At 47.2% G+C, this 18,680-nt stretch overlaps 1 protein-coding gene and 1 non-coding gene across 2 annotated transcripts; one reads left to right on the forward strand and one right to left on the reverse strand.

Moving 5' to 3' along the window:
- Positions 1-322: 322 nt before the first annotated feature.
- BCKDK (branched chain keto acid dehydrogenase kinase) lies at positions 323-18,460 on the forward strand. Its single transcript, XM_056864820.1, has 12 exons — positions 323-416; positions 2,446-2,661; positions 5,851-5,919; positions 6,669-6,779; positions 7,999-8,046; positions 10,190-10,309; positions 11,411-11,509; positions 12,314-12,387; positions 13,458-13,586; positions 15,401-15,490; positions 16,495-16,656; positions 18,260-18,460. Exons 2-12 carry the CDS (start codon positions 2,464-2,466, stop codon positions 18,402-18,404), a joined length of 1,245 nt encoding a protein of 414 aa, XP_056720798.1. The 5' UTR covers positions 323-416; positions 2,446-2,463; the 3' UTR covers positions 18,405-18,460.
- On the reverse strand, positions 17,148-17,219 carry TRNAP-GGG (transfer RNA proline (anticodon GGG)). The gene has a single exon. It is a non-coding gene; the product is annotated as a tRNA-Pro (tRNA).
- Positions 18,461-18,680: the final 220 nt, after the last annotated feature.

Genomic DNA, 18,680 nt, shown 5'->3' on the forward strand with positions numbered 1-18,680 from the left:
AGTCACGTCAGATTTATATTTGATTATTTTTGAGCCCAGAAACTATACAATTAATTTGTCAGTATAGGAAATGAGACTGTGTAGGTTTAAGAGAAGGGGGGATAGTGCTGCAAAGATAGATATCTGCCCCTTGTGGAGATATCTGAATGATAACCCAGTCATAGCAAATGTGATATTGAGTCATGTGTGGGTTATGTTGGCCTCTGAAAAGAAGGCCCCTGCATGGTTTTTGCTGTAAGGTTGGTGGGCAGGAGCTCTGTTGATGATGTGTTCGGTAACCCAGTGGGGTGCCTGCGTGTGTGAATCAGCTTTGTATTGTCTTCTCACTCTAGGGAATGAACGGAGGCCCTACCAGAAGGGACCGTGCTGAAACTTGGGGGAAGCAGAAACATTCCTGTAACCTGTCACCCTAGGAGGTAAGTACAGAATATTGTGGATATAGAGGAAAGACCACCTGCCTTTTCCTAGCATCAGAAGAGGAAACTACTTTGTAGCTGGGCCTGAATGCAGGCATCCAGGCCGAGTCTGTCCACAGCCCCAAATAGGCTATCGGAAGTTTTTGCATTTTGCCCTACATATTCATGCCCTACATAACATAGTTGGTATCCCAGAAACTGTTCGTGGCTTACTGTCCTCAGCTGGAAAGCTGCATGCAAATTTTGACGGACCCACAGGTTTGAAAGAGTGGGACGGCAAACTGCCCCACTTATTATTGTGCAGATTTCAGTCATTTCAGTGTGACATTGCAAGAGACCATCCATACCCTAATCATACCTCCTGAGAGGGTTGTCATCTTGCCTCTTTGGTAGGACCGTCCATGTGGTTAGACTAAACATCTCAGTAAAATACAGGCAAGTTGAGGTGTGACTGAAGAGGCCAGCCATAGGGATATGCAAATTGCCCTGCCAGGTGGCATCAATGTTCCAACTAACTTGCAACTCTGTCATGTGAATCAGACCACTGGTCCTTCTAGGTCAGTCTTGTCTGCTCTGCAAGTGACTCTCCAGGATCTTTCACATCACCTACTACTTGATCCTTTTTAAACTGGCGATGCCAGGGATTAAATCCAGAACCTTCTGTATGCCACGCAAACGCTCTACCACTGAGCCTGAGCGCTTCCCCAGTGTCTTCTAAAGGTGGCCAGACAGATGCCTGAAATTTTTTTACAACAACCAAGGCAAATAGTAGTGCTGTAAAATGGTATTGTAGAAAAATGACAGCTCTACGGCCAATTAGAAAGTATTTACAGTGAGCCACTTATGAACAGGCACAGTTTGCAACCGTCTGTATAAATTTAATTCACTTGTGAAACTAAAGCCTGTACTGAACCTAACTAGCTAGCTAACAAAAGCTGTCATGGAAGGCTGCAAATTGTGCACCTCCTCTACATGATTCAGATACCACAACTGCTTGATGTAATGTAAACTGGAAACAACAATTTGCTGGCGCACATAGAGTACTTGGCGGTCCTTATCAGAAGTAAAAAGCAACTGAGGAAAGCTTTGAAATACATTATTTGGATCCTAATCTATTTTAATAGCCCCGTGGCGCAGAGTGGTCAGCTGCAGTACTGCAGTCCAAGCTCTGCTCACGACCTGAGTTCAATTGCAACGGAAGTTGGTTTCAGGTAGCCGGCTCAAGGTTGACTCAGCCTTCCATCCCTCCGGTAAAATGAGGGCCCAGCTTGCTGGGGGTAAAGGGAAGATGACTGGGGAAGGCACTGGCAAACCACCCCGTAAACAAAGTTTGCCTAGGAAACTTCAGGATCTGATGTCACCCCACGGGTCAGGAATGACCCAGTGCTTGCACAGGGGACCTTTACCTTTTTAATCTATTTTGCCTGCTAGTATTTATTTTCCATCTACTGATTACCAGGGATCGCTGGTCTGCAAAACCCATCCCTGGCTGTAAATCTCAGCGCAGCATGTCTCTTTAAAACTTACAAGGATTGGCAGTACAGAGCCTGACGTTGCCTTCACAGTCAACGCATTGCAGTGATTTATATGTTCAAGATCACCAACTGAAATACCTTGAATGTTTTCAGCCATTGTTAAACTAGACTTCCATGATTTATTTATTACTCATGTTGCTTTTGGGGTCAAAGATGTAACTATGTTGATGTAACATTGTACAGCCAATTGTTATAAGGGGACCCTTAAAGACTGTGTCTGCAATTGTGGTTGTTTATGTTTGCAGCTTTTGTTAGCTAGCTAGTTAGGTTCAGTACAAGCTTTAGTTTCAGAATTGAATTAAATTTATATGGACTGTTGCAAACTGTGCCTGTTTGTAAGTGGCTCACTGTAAATACTTTCTAAGTGGTCGTAGGGCCTGAAAAATTTTCTGAAAAATTTTCACAAGCAGGGTGGGCCTGCCTTCAGATTTCTGTACACATGTGCTGCGTGTAGTAGGGGTGTCCTAACACCCCCCTTTCTCTGTTGTCTCCAGGTGTCTGTGGAAGGCAGAATGATGTGGAAATCACTGCTGATGGTGGACCTAGGGGGAGTGGGGAGCCGGGCTCCCTGTGCGCTCCCGCTCCTTCTGTCTGCCCTCCGGAATCGGTCCACTTCAGCTATTGATCAGCAGCATGAGCTGGCCCGCGAGAGATCGAAGACCGTTACCTCTTTCTATAACCAGTCAGCCATCGACATAGCAGCCGAGAAGGTGAGCGCCGTCTGCAGCTCACAGCTCAGATTTAATGCACAGGGAAGGCATGAGCAATGCTCCTGTTTTTCAGTCTCTGCCTCTCTGAGGCGGCTTGTGCCTCACCTGTAATGAATCCTGGTTTGGGGCCAAGAGCAGGCCTAGGCTTCCCTATTTGTGCTCCTTGGCAGCAGGAGAAGAGTTCTCGAGGAGGAGCAGGTCTAAGCAGGCCGGCTGCATTCCTGGGTTCTGGTTTCTGGCCCAGTTGAAAATAGGTACCTGCGTCAACCCGCATGTCCTCTGACCAGCTTGGTACCTGTGTGGGTGGGACAGCGGAAACACCTCCGAGTTTGCGTTTCCCTCAGAAAACTACCCTTTCATCTGTTGTCATGAACAGAATTATCGCTCGGCCCTTGGGTCCCATTTTGCTAATCACCACAGATTAATGAGTTCCCTTAACATCTTGGCACGGGCCCTGGAGGGACTGTCCACATAGTTACAGTAGGGAAAATGGAGGCCTAATCTTGTTCATGCTGTCTGGAGCCTACCCGAGGGAAAATGCTGGTTAATTAAATAAACTTTTATTTGTAATTATGCCGTGACTCTGCGAGAGATGCTGTTTTGTCATCCCTCCATATGTTGGCGTGTCACCCGCTTGGGTTTTTTTTTTTTTTTTTTTTTTTACAAAGACCGGTTTAAGTGCCACATGCGGTCACTTATACGGGGTTGTTGGCATGAGATGTAAAAGTGAAAGTCTCACAGATTCCAGGAGGCATGACTGTACTGAGGAGGTGCCACCATCTCCCCTGCCCCCGTGAGGGCTTCTTTGGCTGCACCCTGACCATCGCAGAAAATGTTCTGATTCTGGCCTTACTTGTCTAGTAACCTAAAAGGGGTGGAACTCCAGCAGCTTAGTATACGATATCAACACAAAAATACAAAGCAGCTCAGGCAATTACAACAGTAACTGGACTTTCATAAAGAGAAATTCATTAAGCTCTTACAATGTTTCCACAAATATAAATATCTCAACAAAAGTCATATGCGACATACAAACATTTCCATATGCAACCACTTAGGGCATGCTCACACAGAAAAGAAACTGTTCCATGTGGTAAAAGGTAAGTATCCAGTTATTTAACACATTATAAGTACATGTCCATGTCTAATATATTCTTTTCTTTTTTAATTTTTATTGGTTTTTTAGGGTACAGAATTAAAAAGGGAAAATTAGGGGAAAAGGAAAGAATTATACCTTGTAACCCTTCTACAGTTTGAAACAAAACTTTACATTTAAATCAAGTATTTCATTATTATAAATCATTCTAGATTACAGCATCACATTTTATAAACTATTAACTAGCTAAAGCTCATCAGGTTATACTACTTCATATACTATTTCATATACTCATCAGGCTCTACTACTTCATATCTTTTACTATTCTTCTATACTTAACTATATCTCAGAATCGGTACTTTTCATGGTAATATTAAAATATTAAAATCATGTCTGAAACGTCTAATATATTCTTCATGCTCCTTAACAGGTTTCCGGTAGAAATTATCCTGTTTCAAGAATTTGTTGGTATATTTATGTTTGTGAAAATCTAGTTACTGTTGTAATTGCCCGAGTTGCTTTGTTTCTTACTTGTCTGGTGGCAAGTAGTTCCTGTTAGCAAAAGTAAACAGATGCATAGGAGAGCGATGAGGATGTTCAGAGGCCCGGAGACCAAGGCCTACGAGGAAAGGCTGAGGGAGTTGGGAATGCTCAGTCTGGAGAAGAGGAGGTTGGGGGGGGGGGGGGAAACAGGATGGCCCTCTTTACGTATTTGATAGGCTGTCACTTAGAGGAGGGTAGGGAGCTGTTCCTGTTGGCAGCAGAGGATAGGACTCGCAAGAATGGGTTTAAATTGCAGGCGGAAAGGTACTAGCTGGATATCTGGGGAAAGTGTTTTACAGTAAGAGTACTTCAGCAGTGGAATCCGCTACCTAGTGTCAGCGAGGGCACTCAGTCGGACCCGGGATGAGCAAGCTCCGTGCTCTTCCCCCCCCCTCCGATCTCATGGGAAAGTAACACCTCCACTTCAAAGCCTTCCGTTGTAAATCAGCTATCGGTACTCTAGGTATCGGTTTGGCACCTCTTGGAGCTTCAAAGAAACTGGTTGTTTTTGCATTTCAAAGCCTACGTGTAATCAACTCTTTTGTGTGTTCTCTATATACTGAGTGGATATCCTTTGCCCTGGTATTCTAGCGTTTTGAGTGTTAGGATGCTGATTTCGTGGACTTTCTCTTAAATCAAACTTTAAACTCTCTGCCATGTCTGGAGTGAAGTTTTATGTTACTGGAATGCAACGGGGTACTGAAGCCTGACACCTAGGGAGGTGGTGAGCTCCCCCTCAGTGGCAGTCTTCAAGCAGCAACTGGACTAACACTTGTCAGGGATGCTCTAGGCTGATCTTGCATTGAAGAAGAAGAAAAAGAAGAGTTGGTTTTTATATGCCGACTTTCTCTGCCACTTAAGGGAGAATCAAACTGGCTTACAATCACCTTCCCTCCCCCTCTCCACAACAGACACCCTGTGAGGTAGGTGAGGCTGTGAGAGAATGACTTGCCCAAGGTCACCCAGCTGGCTTCGTGTGTAGGAGTGGGGAAACAAATCCAGTTCACCAGATTAGCCTCTGCAGCTCATGTGGAGGTGTGGGGAATCAAGCCCGGTTCTCCAGATCAGACTCCACCGCTCCAAACCACCGTTCTTAACCACTACCCCATGCTGGCTCTCTCTTGAGCAGGGGGTTGGACTAGATGGCCTGTATGGCCCCTTCCAACTCTATGATTCTATATATTTCCTTATCCCGTGTGGTATTCAGTTCTCCCCAGGTGTGATGAGGGGGGGAGGTATGCTGGCCAGCAAAGCCCCTTTTTGACCACTGGAAATCCTACTGAGCCTTTTTCTTCGCCCTCCACCCCGGTCGCCAGTTTCATCAGATGTGCTATAGCTAAGGAGTGTTGATGAATGGGGCTAGGAACACAGGAGGGAAATATGGAAGAATGGAAAGTTGACCTGATGCAAGTGTGACCTATCTCTAAGCTGCAACTGCAGACAACACGATGGTGTTTAAGGGTGCTCCGGGCTGGCAGTGTTCTCATTTTTGCTCTTTGGGGGGTGCTCTGGAAGCGCTAAGCAACACTTGCTCTCTCTTGTCTCTCCAGGCCTCCGTGAGGTTGACACCCACCACCATGTTGTATTCGGGGCGTTCTCAGGATGGAAGCCACCTGCTGGTAAGTATGAGGCTAATAGGTGTCCTCAATTGGTTAAAGCTCCAGATTGAGCACTGGAATCCCGCGTCTAGTCCACCCCCTTTCCCTTAACTACCGGACTTTATTTTTAGTCTTGCACCATTTGAATACATGAAGCTGCCTTACACTGAATCAGACCCTTGGTCCATCAAAGTCAGTATTGTCTCCAGCCGCTCTCCAGGGTCTCAGGCAGAGGTCTTTCGCATCACCTATCTGCCTAGTCTCTTTAACTGGAGATGCCGGAGATTAAAATAGATTCTGCAGCAGAACACACAAAGCAGCCTTATACTGAATCAGACCCTCAGTCCATCAAAGTCAGTATTAGTCTCCTCAGACCGGCAGCGGCTCTCGAGGGTCTCAGGCTGAGGTCTTTCACATCACCTACTTGCCTCGTCCCTTTAAGTGGAGATGCCAGGGGTTGATCCTGGGACCTTCTGCATGCCAAGCAGATGCTCTGCCACTGAGCCACAGCCCCTCCCCATTTCCTTCACAGAACTGAGTGGTCCTGGTTTATAAGCTAGGAATCTAAACGAGGGGTCCTAGAAGGTTGGATCCCAACATTTCCCCCTTGCCCTCTTTACCGTCGCCTATGAAACTGTACCCTCCTTAAGGCACTGGATTATTGAACTTTTGCCCAGGTTATGTAAGCACTCCACTGTGGTGCAGTCCTGCTAAAAAGCAGTGGGGGATCTATTTGCAATTAACTGTCAACCCCTTATGCTTTGTGGCAGAAAAGTGCCCGTTACCTGCATCATGAGCTGCCCGTCCGCATCGCGCATCGCATCAAAGGCTTTCGGAGACTCCCCTTCATTATCGGCTGCAACCCTACCATCCTCCACGTGGTACGTATGACCTGGGCTGGAAAGAAGCAGCCGAAGGGCTGAACAGCCGAAGGGCTGAAGGGATGGTGCTGGAACAAGTGCTGTCAACAGCCAGGGTGGCTACAATACACAATATTACAGTAATGCAACATACGAAGGGAGTTCTGACCCTCAAAACCTTATACTGTGGAAATGGTGAGCAAGGTGCTATTGGACTCAGATCTTGCGCGTCCGCTCCAGACCAAATCACTACCCACCTGACACAACATACAGGCCATTTATGCTTGGTAATTAGTAGCTCGTTCCAGGCTGAAGTGCCCCGCATATTTTTTTGAGTTTTTCACGCTGAACCATCATTTAGGAAGTGACTGCGAAGTCAGCACATACCTGCTTCGCGTTTCTTAATGCAGCCTATTGTGTTTGCTCCGCCCCTACATCGAAGAATCCCCTCAAGGAAGCATGAAAAATCACAGCTGCGGGTTAGCTATACAAACAGCAATTGCTAATGGCTATAGAAATGAAGGAGCAGGCGAGTGGGTGTGGGTGTGGATTTTTTCCGTTTGCATCGGGACCATGAATAAGCATTTTAAAGATCGCATTTTAAAAAAAGAGCTTTGAGCGAACATCAGAATTGACCCTGCATACATGGCCACAGTGTATTTCCACAATGGATGGAATCTGTGCTTCTTGTTGTCAGAAGGAAGGGGTCTTTTTTTTCACATAGCACAAGCCTGTCAGTTTCACAGCTTCCCCTTTCGCCCCCAAATGGAAATTAGAACCCAGGAGCCATCTCCCGATTCCCGTTAATACACTGGATCCTACTGCTGTTGTCGAACACTTAAGAATGGGCTTTGATGTCAGGAAGGGTGGGGTAAAAATTATAATAAATAATTATAATGTTGCTGGTTGGCCTGAGGGAAGTTGGCCTTTTAGCCCCCAGCCGAGATGATGGTGCTCTACAACACCCCTGTAAAGTAGACCTGTGTGAATTACAGAGATAGCTGTGTAGAGTACTTTTAGTATTTAGGAAAAGTTCTGTGTAAATACCACGTAAGCTTCTTTTGCCCCAGATTGGTTAGGAGTGCCAGCTCCCTCCTCTTCTTGCCTTTAAACCATTCGATGTCACAACCTTCCCAGATGCTAGCAAGAGGGTCCAGGAAGTCAGTCCTTTAGCGCGGAATGTTTTTGTCATGTGTGTTCCTTTGATTTACTCATTTCTATCCTCTCTTTATTTCTACAGCACGAGCTGTACATTCGAGCCTTCCAGAAACTGAGCGAATTCCCCCCAGTAAGTGTGTGTTGGGTCACGGAGCGCAAAAAGACTGACGATGCTTTGAAAGTCCTGTCCTATATTTTAACTGTTGTTTTGATGTGTGTTGACCTATGGTTTTTTAGTTTCAGTTTCGGTAGTTTTTCAGGTGTGTTTTTATTATGCTTGTAAGCTGCCTAAGTGGCCCCGTTTGGGCAGAAAAGCAGCCTACAAGTCTTGTAAAGAAATACATTTTGGTGATCCTACATTATTTAATAGAACTGCTGGGATTTTTTATTAAAGGAGAGCGTTCTGTTACGATAACAAATTGCCATGCTTTGAAAGTCCTGTCCTGTGTTTTGACTATTGTTTTGAGGTGGGTTTACCCATGTTTTTAAGTTTCCGTTTCGGTTGTTTTTCCAGTGTGTTTTTATTATGCTTGTAAGCCACCTAGGTGGCCCTCATTGGGCAGAAAAGCAGCCTGCAAGCGTTGTAAAGGAATAATTAATGTAGGTTCACCGAAATGTAATAGAACCAGGAACTGCCTGCCCCAGGATGTGGTGATGGCTGCCAACTTGGAAGGCTTGAAGAGGGGTGTGGACATGTTCATGGAGGAGAGGAGTATTCATGGCTACTAGGCAAAATGGATACTAGTCATGATGCATACCTATTCTCTCCAGGATCAGAGGAGCTTGCCTATTACTTTAGGTGCCGTGGAACACAGGCAGGATAATGCTGCTGCAGTCGTCTTGCTTGTGGGCTTCCTAGAGGCACCTGGTTGGCCACTGCGTGAACAGACTGGTGGACTTGATGGGCCTGGGCCTGATCCAGCAGGGATTTTCTTATGTTCTTATGGAGGACGTGGCTATTGATGGCTACTAGCCAAAATGGATACTAGTCATGATGCATACCTATTTTCTCCAGGATCAGAAGAGCTTGCCTATTACTTTAGGTGCTGTGGAACACAGGCAGGATAATGCTGCTGCAGTAGTCTTGTTTGTGGGCTTCCTAGAGGCACCTGGTTGGCCACTGCGTGAACAGACTGCTGGACTTGATGGGCCTGGGCCTGATCCAGCAGGGATTTCCTTATGTTCTTATGGAGGACGTGGCTATTGATGGCTACTAGCCAAAATGGATGCTAGTCATGATGCATACCTATGCTCTCCAGGATCAGAGGAGCACGCCGAATGTATTAGGTGCTGTGGAACACAGGCAGGATGGTGCTGCTGCAGCTGTCTTGTTTGTGGGCTTCCTAGAGGCATGGGTGCCCTCGCTGACAAGGCACCTGGTTGGCCACTGTGTGAACAGACTGCTGGACTTGATGGGCCTGGGTCTGATCCAGCAGGGCTTTTCTTATGTTCTAACCACTGGGGGGTTTTAAATTAAAGCAGAGCATTCTGTTACGGTAGCAAATTGCCGTGCTGTTTCTGTAAACTTTTCTTCTAATGTATGTTTTATGCTGCTGGTCCGTGACCGCAGACAACTACTATTGCTACAGTGGTGTTTCCAGCCTGGGGTAGTTACCCTTGTGTCCCTGGGAGCAGCAGCATGTGGAATTCAGAGCAGGGCCAGGTGGGTGAGATGAGGGCTTTTATTTCCTCCTCGCAAAATGACTTGCAGAGTGGTGCTCGGTGCTTTTATTTATTTATTTAGAAAACTGTTGTGGCCCCCGGTGGAGGCAGCTCGCAATGGAAAAAAGTGAAACCTCAATAAAATGACAAGCTAATAAAAACAGAAATTAAAAATGGGACAGCTGTCCTAGGGATCGTTCGTTCTGGACTAAGAGGGATGGGGTTGCTTCACACCCTTTCGTTTTACAAGAGCCCCGTGGTACAGAGCGGTAAGCTGCAGTACTGCAGTCCAAGCTCTGCTCACGACCTGAGTTCAATCCCAACGGAAGTTGGTTTCAGGTAGCCGGGTCAAGGTCGACTCAGCCTTCCATCCTTCCAAGGTCGGTAAAATGAGGGCCCAGCTTGCTTGGGGGTAAAGGGAGGATGGGAAGGCACTGGCAAACCACCCTGTAAAACAAAGTCTGCCTAGGAAACGTCAGGATGTGACGTCACCCCATGGGTCAGGAATGACCCGGTGCTTGCACAGGGAACCTTTACCTTGCCTTTCGTTTGAATGCTCATTTTCTTCTCTCTCCACCTCTGTCTTCCTCCCCCTCTTCCTTTGCTGACAGATCACAGACCATGAGTCAGAGGCCCAGTATTGCAAACTGGTCCGGCTGCTCCTCGATGACCACAAAGACATCGTGACGCTGCTGGCTGAGGGCTTGCGGGAATGTCGCAAGCACATACAGGTACTTTGACCTCGACTTTCCCAGCCCTGTTGGGTGGCTCAGGGGAAGGGGAGTTCCCTGCTCTAGGAAGCTTGTGGTACGTGGCTCAAGACTAGGGTCACCAGGTCCCTCTTTGCCATTGGAGAGGGGAGGGACTTCAATGCCATATCCAATTGCCAAAGTGGCCATTTTCTCTATCAGCTGGAGATCGGTTGTAACAGCATGAGATTTCCAGCTAGAACCTGGAGGTTGGTGCAGTAGTTAAGAACAGTGGTTTAGAGCGGTGGACTCTGATCTGGAGAACCGGGTTTGATTCCCCACTCCTCCACATGAGCGGCGGAGGCTAATCTGGTGAACTGAATTTGTTTCCCCACTCCTACACACGAAGCCAGCTGGGTGACCTTGGGCGAGTCACGTCTCTCTTAGAGCTCTCTCAGCCCCACCCACCTCACAGGGTGTCCGTTGTGGGGAGGGGAAGGGAAGGTGATCGTAAGCCGGTTTGAGTCTCTCTTAAGTGGTAGAGAAAGTTGGCATATAAAAACCAACTCTTCTTCTTCTTCTACTCAAGACTCACTGTTGGGTTGAAAGGAAGAGGCCAAGCAGGAGGCTTGGGCCCCTAGGAAGGGTTGAGAAGGGGAAAACTGGAGATTTTCAGGACTCCCGGGAAGTTTCCTCAGCCTTGCCATAAGTTCTGGATCCACCATTGCCTTTCTGCCTTCAATCTGAAGTGAGTAGGGGCACAAAATTATGGTCCACCTGTGCCACACGGCACACCCATGTCTAAAACATCCCACAAAGAAACAGGGAATTGTAAGGGGCAGTGGCTCAGTGGTAGAGCATCTGCTTGGCATGCAGAAGGTCCCAGGTTCAATCCTCGGCATCTCCAGTTAAAAGGGACTAGGTGAGTAGGTGATGTGAAAGACCTCTGCCTGAGACCCTGGAGAGCCGCTGCCGGTCTGAGTAGGCAATACTGACATTGATGGACCATGGGTCTGATTCAGTAGAAGGCAGCTTCATGTGTTCTATGTGTAAGGAGGCAGAAATAATACTCTTAGGAGACAAATTGCCAATACTTACGGAGCCTGGGAGTTTACTCTGTGGACTTTTCTGTCCCCATCCCAGGATGAGAAGCTGATCCGCTCTTTCCTGGACAAGACGCTCACTTCACGCCTGGGTATCCGGATGCTGGCCACTCACCATCTTGCTTTGCATGAGGACAAGGTGACATTCCATTTTTTTCATGAATGCTTCTGCTTTACGTTCGTTTCAGTGTAGATTTTATGTGTTTTACATTTCACTTCTTATCAGTTTTCTTTCTGGGATGAAAGTCAGCCCTGCTAGGTAGTACAATTGCAGTGCTACTTTCCCAAATAGTTAACTTGGTAGATATAGCTCTTTGGTCAAGGTACTGGAATTAGATTGAAGCCTACCTGAAGTCAAAAACCCACACAAAATATAATTAAGGTAATTTATTAAAATATCTCTAAAAGAACAAAAAGGCATGAATATCTCTAAAAGAAGAAAAAAGCAAGTGAGGCAGTTTAAAATAACAATGCTGAGCAAAGGAACTGACTACACAGCAAAACGGTATTTATCTGCAGCTCAAAAAATACCCTTGTCTCTCGTGTGACAGACCATAATTTCTCTGCTAATTAACTGGAATGTGGCGCCTTGGTTCTGTGACCTTGGCGACCTAGGAGGGAGTCAGCATAGATGTTGCTGGCCTCCCAGCACCTGGAGTTCTTATCTCTGTTGCTAAAGGTTACAGCTTGCTAAATTCCAAGCAAGGACAGCTCAGTTATTTTCTCTTCGTGAACTTTTTACCTTATAGGTCCAAAATGAAGCCTGAACCAAAGAACCAATGTTTGAAAGAACAGGAAACTTGACAGATGGGATTGCATGTGTGTGTGTGGGGGGGAAGTTACAAGTTTGTATCAGACTTGTGGTGGTGGGGAGATTGTAGGGGCTTGAGGTGTTCTAGTCCGAACTCTTACATTTTTAATTTTAAAAAAATGTTTCCTGCAGCCAGACTTTGTTGGGATTATATGCACCCGCCTGTCCCCGAAGAAAATAATTGAGAAGTGGGTCGATTTTGCCAGGTATTGGTTGCTTTTGATTTTTTTTTTTTTAAGGAATTTGTTTTGTCGGTTGTGTGTTGTGTGCAGTGGTCTGTTGCTCCCCCCATGAGGTTGTTCCACCTTCTGCAATCTGCTGCATTCCCCTTACAACCCCGTCACGTTTTGTTTGTGTTCACTGCTGCTGTTTTATTGGCGAATCAATAGGACACCTGACAATAAGGCACGAGGTTAAACTAATCTTTTTTTTAACTATTAAGCACAATATTAAGTTTAAAAACTTGAATGCAAGTGAAAAGTAGGGAAAAGAGCTCCCCTCCGCATGAGTTCAGTTCAAGCGTGCCTGGTAAAAGGCAGCTTCCCAGATCAGAAGTGCTCCTTTTCCTGGACAGCTATAAGTCTGGATTAAGGGGGGCTCATAGATATGGATGACCTTCTCTTATGTCAGGGAACTGCTCCATGGTTCCTGTGTAGAGTTTCTCCAATATTGTTTGTGAGCTCCAAGTTATGAGCATAGCTTGGGCAAAATCAACTTAGAGCAGCAGTTAGAGCGGTTTCTCAGTGGAACAGGCTTCCTCGGGAGGTGGAGGTCTCTCCTTCCCTGGAAGTTTTTAAGCAGAGGCTAGATGGCCATCTGTCAGCAATACTGATTCTATAACCTTGGGCAGTTCATGGGAGGGAGGGCAGGAAGTGTTGTGTCAGTGTTTATTTGTTAAATTTATTTGGCTCTCATGGCCCTTTCTTACATGCCCAGGGAAATGCCAGTCACCACTTTGGGGTCAGGAAGCAATTTTCCTCTAGGCCGGATTAGCCAGGTATCCTGGAGGATTTTTGTTGCCATCTTCCAGGCATGGAGTGGGGGTCCCTGGGGGTGTGAGGGAGAGGTAGTTGTGAATTTTCTGCATTGTGCAGGGGTTGGACTAGATGACCCTGGTGGTCCCTTCCAACTCTGTGATTCTATGATTCTAAGTGAAAGTATTAATTGGGGACACTGGGCTTCATCTGCAGTTTATTCCAGAGGAAGGGTGTGTTGGAGAGAGAGCCATCTGAAGCTCATTGCTTCTCCGTTGATGTGCTTTCCGTTTTTCCTGCAGGCGACTGTGTGAGCACAAGTACGGGAACGCTCCGCGGGTGCGGATCAATGGGCACGTGGCTGCTCGCTTCCCTTTCATCCCCATGCCTCTTGACTATATCCTTCCAGAGCTGCTCAAGAATGCCATGCGGTAAGCACGCTTTCTTCACCTTTCACCCTTTGCAGGGCATTCCCCCCCCCCCAGCTAGGCACCCCTACCCTATTGTCTAGGGCGCCAGAGGACAACATCACCCTGGCTGACCGGCTGCCTCACCAGCAGCTCGGGATATGCCCCAGACGGCTGGCCACAACAGCCAGGAACCCAGCGTTAGCCTCACTTGCCCACTGATACGGCAGAAGGAAATAGGGAGGGAAAACTGCATCAAAACCCAGAAGTGACGCCACTTCAGGGTGGTACTTTAGGAACCCCCCAAATCTCTATGGTCTTTACCATAAAAATGTAGGGGACTCCTACAGCATCACCCAGAAGTGATCACTTCTGGATTCCGGCACTGAGCCAGCGTGGTGTAGTAGTTAAGAAGCAGTGGTTTGGAGCGGTGGATTCTTATCTGGAGAACCGGGTTCTGTCTTATATCACACACTTATAAGACGAATATGAGCAGCAGAGGCTAATCTGGTGAACTGGATTTGTTTCCCCACTCCTACACAAGCTGGGTGACCTTGGGCTAGTCACAGCTCTCTCAGCCCCACCTACCTCACAGGGTGTCTGTTGTGGGGCGGGAAAGGGAAGGTGATTGTAAGCTGGTTTGAGTCTCCCTTAACCATAAGTCAAAGAGTTAAAGACATCGAGCGACAAGCAGATTTAGCAAGAGTGCCTCAATTTATGGCTCCCCCCAATCTAAATTGATCCTCGCACCAGCAGCCTACCTCCGTTATTTAAACAGATATAGAAGGGCCTTTACCCTGGTTAGGTGCGCAGCCCTTCCCTCTGCCATGCTAGAGGAGAAATTTAAGAAGATACCTAGGGCGGAGAGATTCTGCCCCGGAAAATCCAGGGATCTAGAAACTATTGAGCATGTCCTTCTATACTGTAATTTTTATACAATACCTTGCTCTAAGTTTATTGAGCCCCATATACCGAGAATGGGACTCGACAGGTCGAAAAGCTCCTTCAAGGTGATAATTCCTTTATTGCCTCTCAGGTTGCAAAATTTTGTACGGCAGCAATGAAAATATGTTATCATAGAGTATTCTCTTAGCCCAAATGCTAGAAGTTATCTAGTTGATATTTTAAGTGAATTAAGACTTGGAATGTAAATTGTTGTCTGTAATTTTATCTGGCTAAGGGCTGTAAATAAACAATCTGAATCTGAGTCTCCCTTAAGTGGTAGAGAAAGTCAGCATATAAAAACCAACTCTTCTTCTTTACCATTAAAATGTTGGGAATTCCTACACCGTCACCCAGAAGTGGCGCCACTTCTGGATTCCGTCACTGTCCCTCCCCACTTTCTACTGTCTCTTTGACAGTAAGTCACAGTCAGAGGACGACACCTCCCTGGCTGGCTTGGCTGGGAAACAGAAAGTCCTTGGGCCAGCCCGGCTCTTTGCAGCAGCATGTGAAATCCAGGTTGCATCTGTGTGGAAAACAGGACTCAGAACCTTCCCTCTAAGAAGCGTGGAGTTTTGAGAAAGCTAAAACTGAGCGGATCAAAACGGCATTTTGGTGCTAAGTGTTCCTGTTCCCGGGCGTTGCCTGCTGTTGAAATTCACTTTGAAGGGGATATACAGGCAAGAGGTAGTTAAAGAACTGGCTTACTTAAAGAAGTGGATGTCATGCTAAGTTGCCCTGTCACGGTTGCAAATTCAGGATGGTTATTCCAGTTCAGCGATGACACCAACCATTGCCGTGGTAATGAAGCCTCTGCCTCGTCTGCCTGGCGCTCGTGGTCCGAAGCGTCTCCCACCGGATGAAGGTTTAAATTCTGGTCTTTCCTTCCCTTTCAGAGCCACCATGGAGTCTCACTTGGACACGCCCTACAACGTGCCAGACATTGTCATAACCATTGCCAACAATGACATTGACTTGATCATAAGGTATGGCTTGGTGGGGGGAACCTCTTCAAGCACAGCCAGCGTGGCGTAGTGGTTAGGAGCGGTGGACTCTAATCCGGAGAGTCGGGTTTGATTCCCCACTCCTCCACATGAGCGGCGGACTCTAGGCTAATTACCACCTGTCAGCAATGCTGATTCAATGACCTTAGGCAGACCATGAGAGGGAGGGCACCTTGGCCATCTTCTGGGCATGGAGTAGGGGTCACTGGGGGTGTGGGGGGCAGTTGTGAATTCTGCATTGTGCAGGGGGTTGGACTAGATGACCATGGTGATCCCTTCCAACTCTGGAGAACCAGGTTGGTTTCCCCATTCGTACACATGAAGCCTGCTGGTGATCTTGGGCTCGTCACAGTTCTCTCGGAACTCTCTTAGCCCCACCACCCTCTCAAGGTGTCTGTTGTGGGGAGAGGAAGGGAAAGAGATTGTAAGCCGGTTTGAGACTCCTTAAATGTAGAGAAAATCTCGGTATAAAAGGCAACTCTTCTGCTGCTGCTGTGGCTGCTGAAATAAATTATTAGTCTATAAGTTGTCACCAGACTTATGTCTGATGTACGGTAGCTTGGAACCTATCTCCATTCCTACTCTTTACTATCAAGTATGCTAATTCCTAACCAGTGTGGTGTAGTGGTTAAGAGTGGTGGACTCTTAATCTGGAGAACCGGGTTGGTTTCCCCACTCTTTCACATGAAGCCAGCTGGGTGACCTTGGTACAGTCAGTTCTCTCTGAACGCTCTCAGCCCAACCTACCTCATAAGATGTCTGTTGTGAGGAGAGGAAGGGAAGTAGATTGTAAACCGCTTTGAGACTCCTTATGGTAGAGATAAGTGGGGTCTAAAAACTGACTCTTCTTTTTCTATAAGAAATGGGATGCTGGACTAGATGGATATTTTGGCTTGATCCATTGTGGTCGTACTTTGGCAGGTGGGAGATACCACATACTATGATATGTGGCTTCTAACAGCATGTCCCTTTTTTTCTTCCGGTAGGATTTCAGACCGAGGCGCAGGCATCCCTCATGACCACGTTGACAAGGTGACCGATTACCACTTCACCACAGCGGAAGCGAGTGCTCAGGACCCACGCATTAATACTCTGTTCGGCAACATGGTGGAAATGGGAAACAGCGCCCAGTCGGGGCCCATGCATGGGTAATAACAGGGTCCCAAGGGGAGAAAGGGTTGGATTTCGCAGCAGCCACTGCGTCAAATGAGCAGGGAGGGGTTCCTTTGGTAAAGAGAACACAGCAAGTCACCTTATACTGAATCAGACCATTACTATTTACTCTGAGTGGCAACAGCTCTCCAGGGTCTCAGGCAAAGGTTTTTCAAGTCACCTACTGCCTGGTTCTCAGCGTAGTGTAATGGTTTGGAGCGGTGGACTCTGGAGAACCGGGTTTGCTTCCCCACTCCTCCACATGAGCGGCGGAGGCTAATCTGGTGAACTGGATTTGTTTCCCCACTCCTACACGTGAAGCCAGCTGGGTGACCTTGAGCTAGTCACAGCTCTCTTAGAGCTCTCTCAGCCCCACCTACCTCACAGGGTGTGTGTTGTGAGGAAGGAAAGGCGATTGTCAGCTGGTTTGATTCTTCCTTAAATGGTAGAGAAAGTCGGCATTTAAAAATCAACTCTTCTTCTTAACTGGAGATACTGGGGATTGAACCTGGGACCTTCTGCATCCCAAGCAGATGCTCTGCCACTGAGCCATAACCCCACCCCATTCTATACCAGCCAAATTTGCTGCCACTAAAGACAGAGATTGCTGTCACCTAATATGTATTGGTTTGAGATTTTCCCAGGCATTGGCCCTTCCCTTCTGAATTAGTAACTGCAGTCTAAAAGACTAGAAATGTACCAAACAGAGAATGTTAAAGCTCAGTGTTTCTTACGCTGTATAATGCCAGACTGCTACCTTTAAAAATACCATGGCTCATCTTGCAGCTACTGCATAAGCACCTGGACACTTTGTTTTTTAGCTTTCCTCAAGTGCAGGTGCTGCATGTGATATCCCCCCTCTCTTTTCAGCCCCATAGAGGTCTGCGCGATAAAAGCCCACCGGTAGTGAGGTTTATCACTGTGGGTTTGTGGTCATGTAAAACCACTTGCATGCTCCCCCGAGCCTCACTCTCCTCCAAAACAGTCCTTTGCAGGTAGGGCTGCTCCCTCCCTGTGCTATCTAGAATCATAGAGTTGGAAGGGGCCAGACAGGCCATCTAGTCCAACTCCTGCTGAATGCAGGATCAGCCTAGAGCAGCAGGTCCCAACCTAGGGTATTCTTACTCCCAGGACATTTAGGGTTACCTGAAAAAAATTGAATATGGCGGGAAAAGGCATTTGAAATAACAGCAACTATATTAATAGTTAATAGCAACTATATTAATAATATTAATAGGGAGGGGCTATGGCTCAGTGGTAGAGCACCTGCTTGGTACGCAGAAGGTCCCAGGTTCAATCCCCGGCATCTCCAGTTAAAGGGACTGGGCAAGTAGGTGATAGGAAAGACCTCAGCCAGAGACCTTGGAGAGCCGCTGCCGGTCCGAGTAGACATTACTGACTTTGATGGACCAAGTGTATAAGGCAGCTTCATGTGATCATGTGTGTAATTACAAACATTTTGGTAATATGAGGGGTACAGTTTATGGAAATAGATGGCCAGAGGGTACGCAAGTGAAAAAAGGTTGACAACCCCTGACCTAGAGCATCCCTTCCTACTGCCAGATAACAAATTCCCATCCCTCCTTTTCTGTCTCTCAGGTTTGGCTTTGGGCTGCCCACCTCCCGTGCCTACGCCGAATACCTGGGTGGCTCTCTGACCCTCCAGTCCCTGCAGGGCATCGGCACAGATGTCTACCTTCGCCTCAAGCACATTGATGGCAAAGAGGAGAGCTTCCGCATCTAGGAACCCCTCTCTTGATGGGCTGAGCCCCTCTCAGCTGCTGGGCAAAGCTTTCATCGACACGCCTGACCAGGTCTTGCATGAGTTCTTGTTCTCCTAGGGACTTCTAAGAATGCTGCTCTCCTGAAACTGTTCTCTCCTGGATCCTTGGGCGCACCTCTTTCCTGTGCAGCTCCTCACAGGGCATCGTCACTTGCTGGTTATTCCAGCTCTCTCCTAGGTTATGCTCTGTGGTTTATTGAGAGAGCCTGTGGACAAATCTGTTACCTCTCTGCCTTT

This window comes from Euleptes europaea, chromosome 18 (assembly GCF_029931775.1).
Source record: "Euleptes europaea isolate rEulEur1 chromosome 18, rEulEur1.hap1, whole genome shotgun sequence".
Taxonomy (NCBI): domain Eukaryota; kingdom Metazoa; phylum Chordata; class Lepidosauria; order Squamata; family Sphaerodactylidae; genus Euleptes; species Euleptes europaea.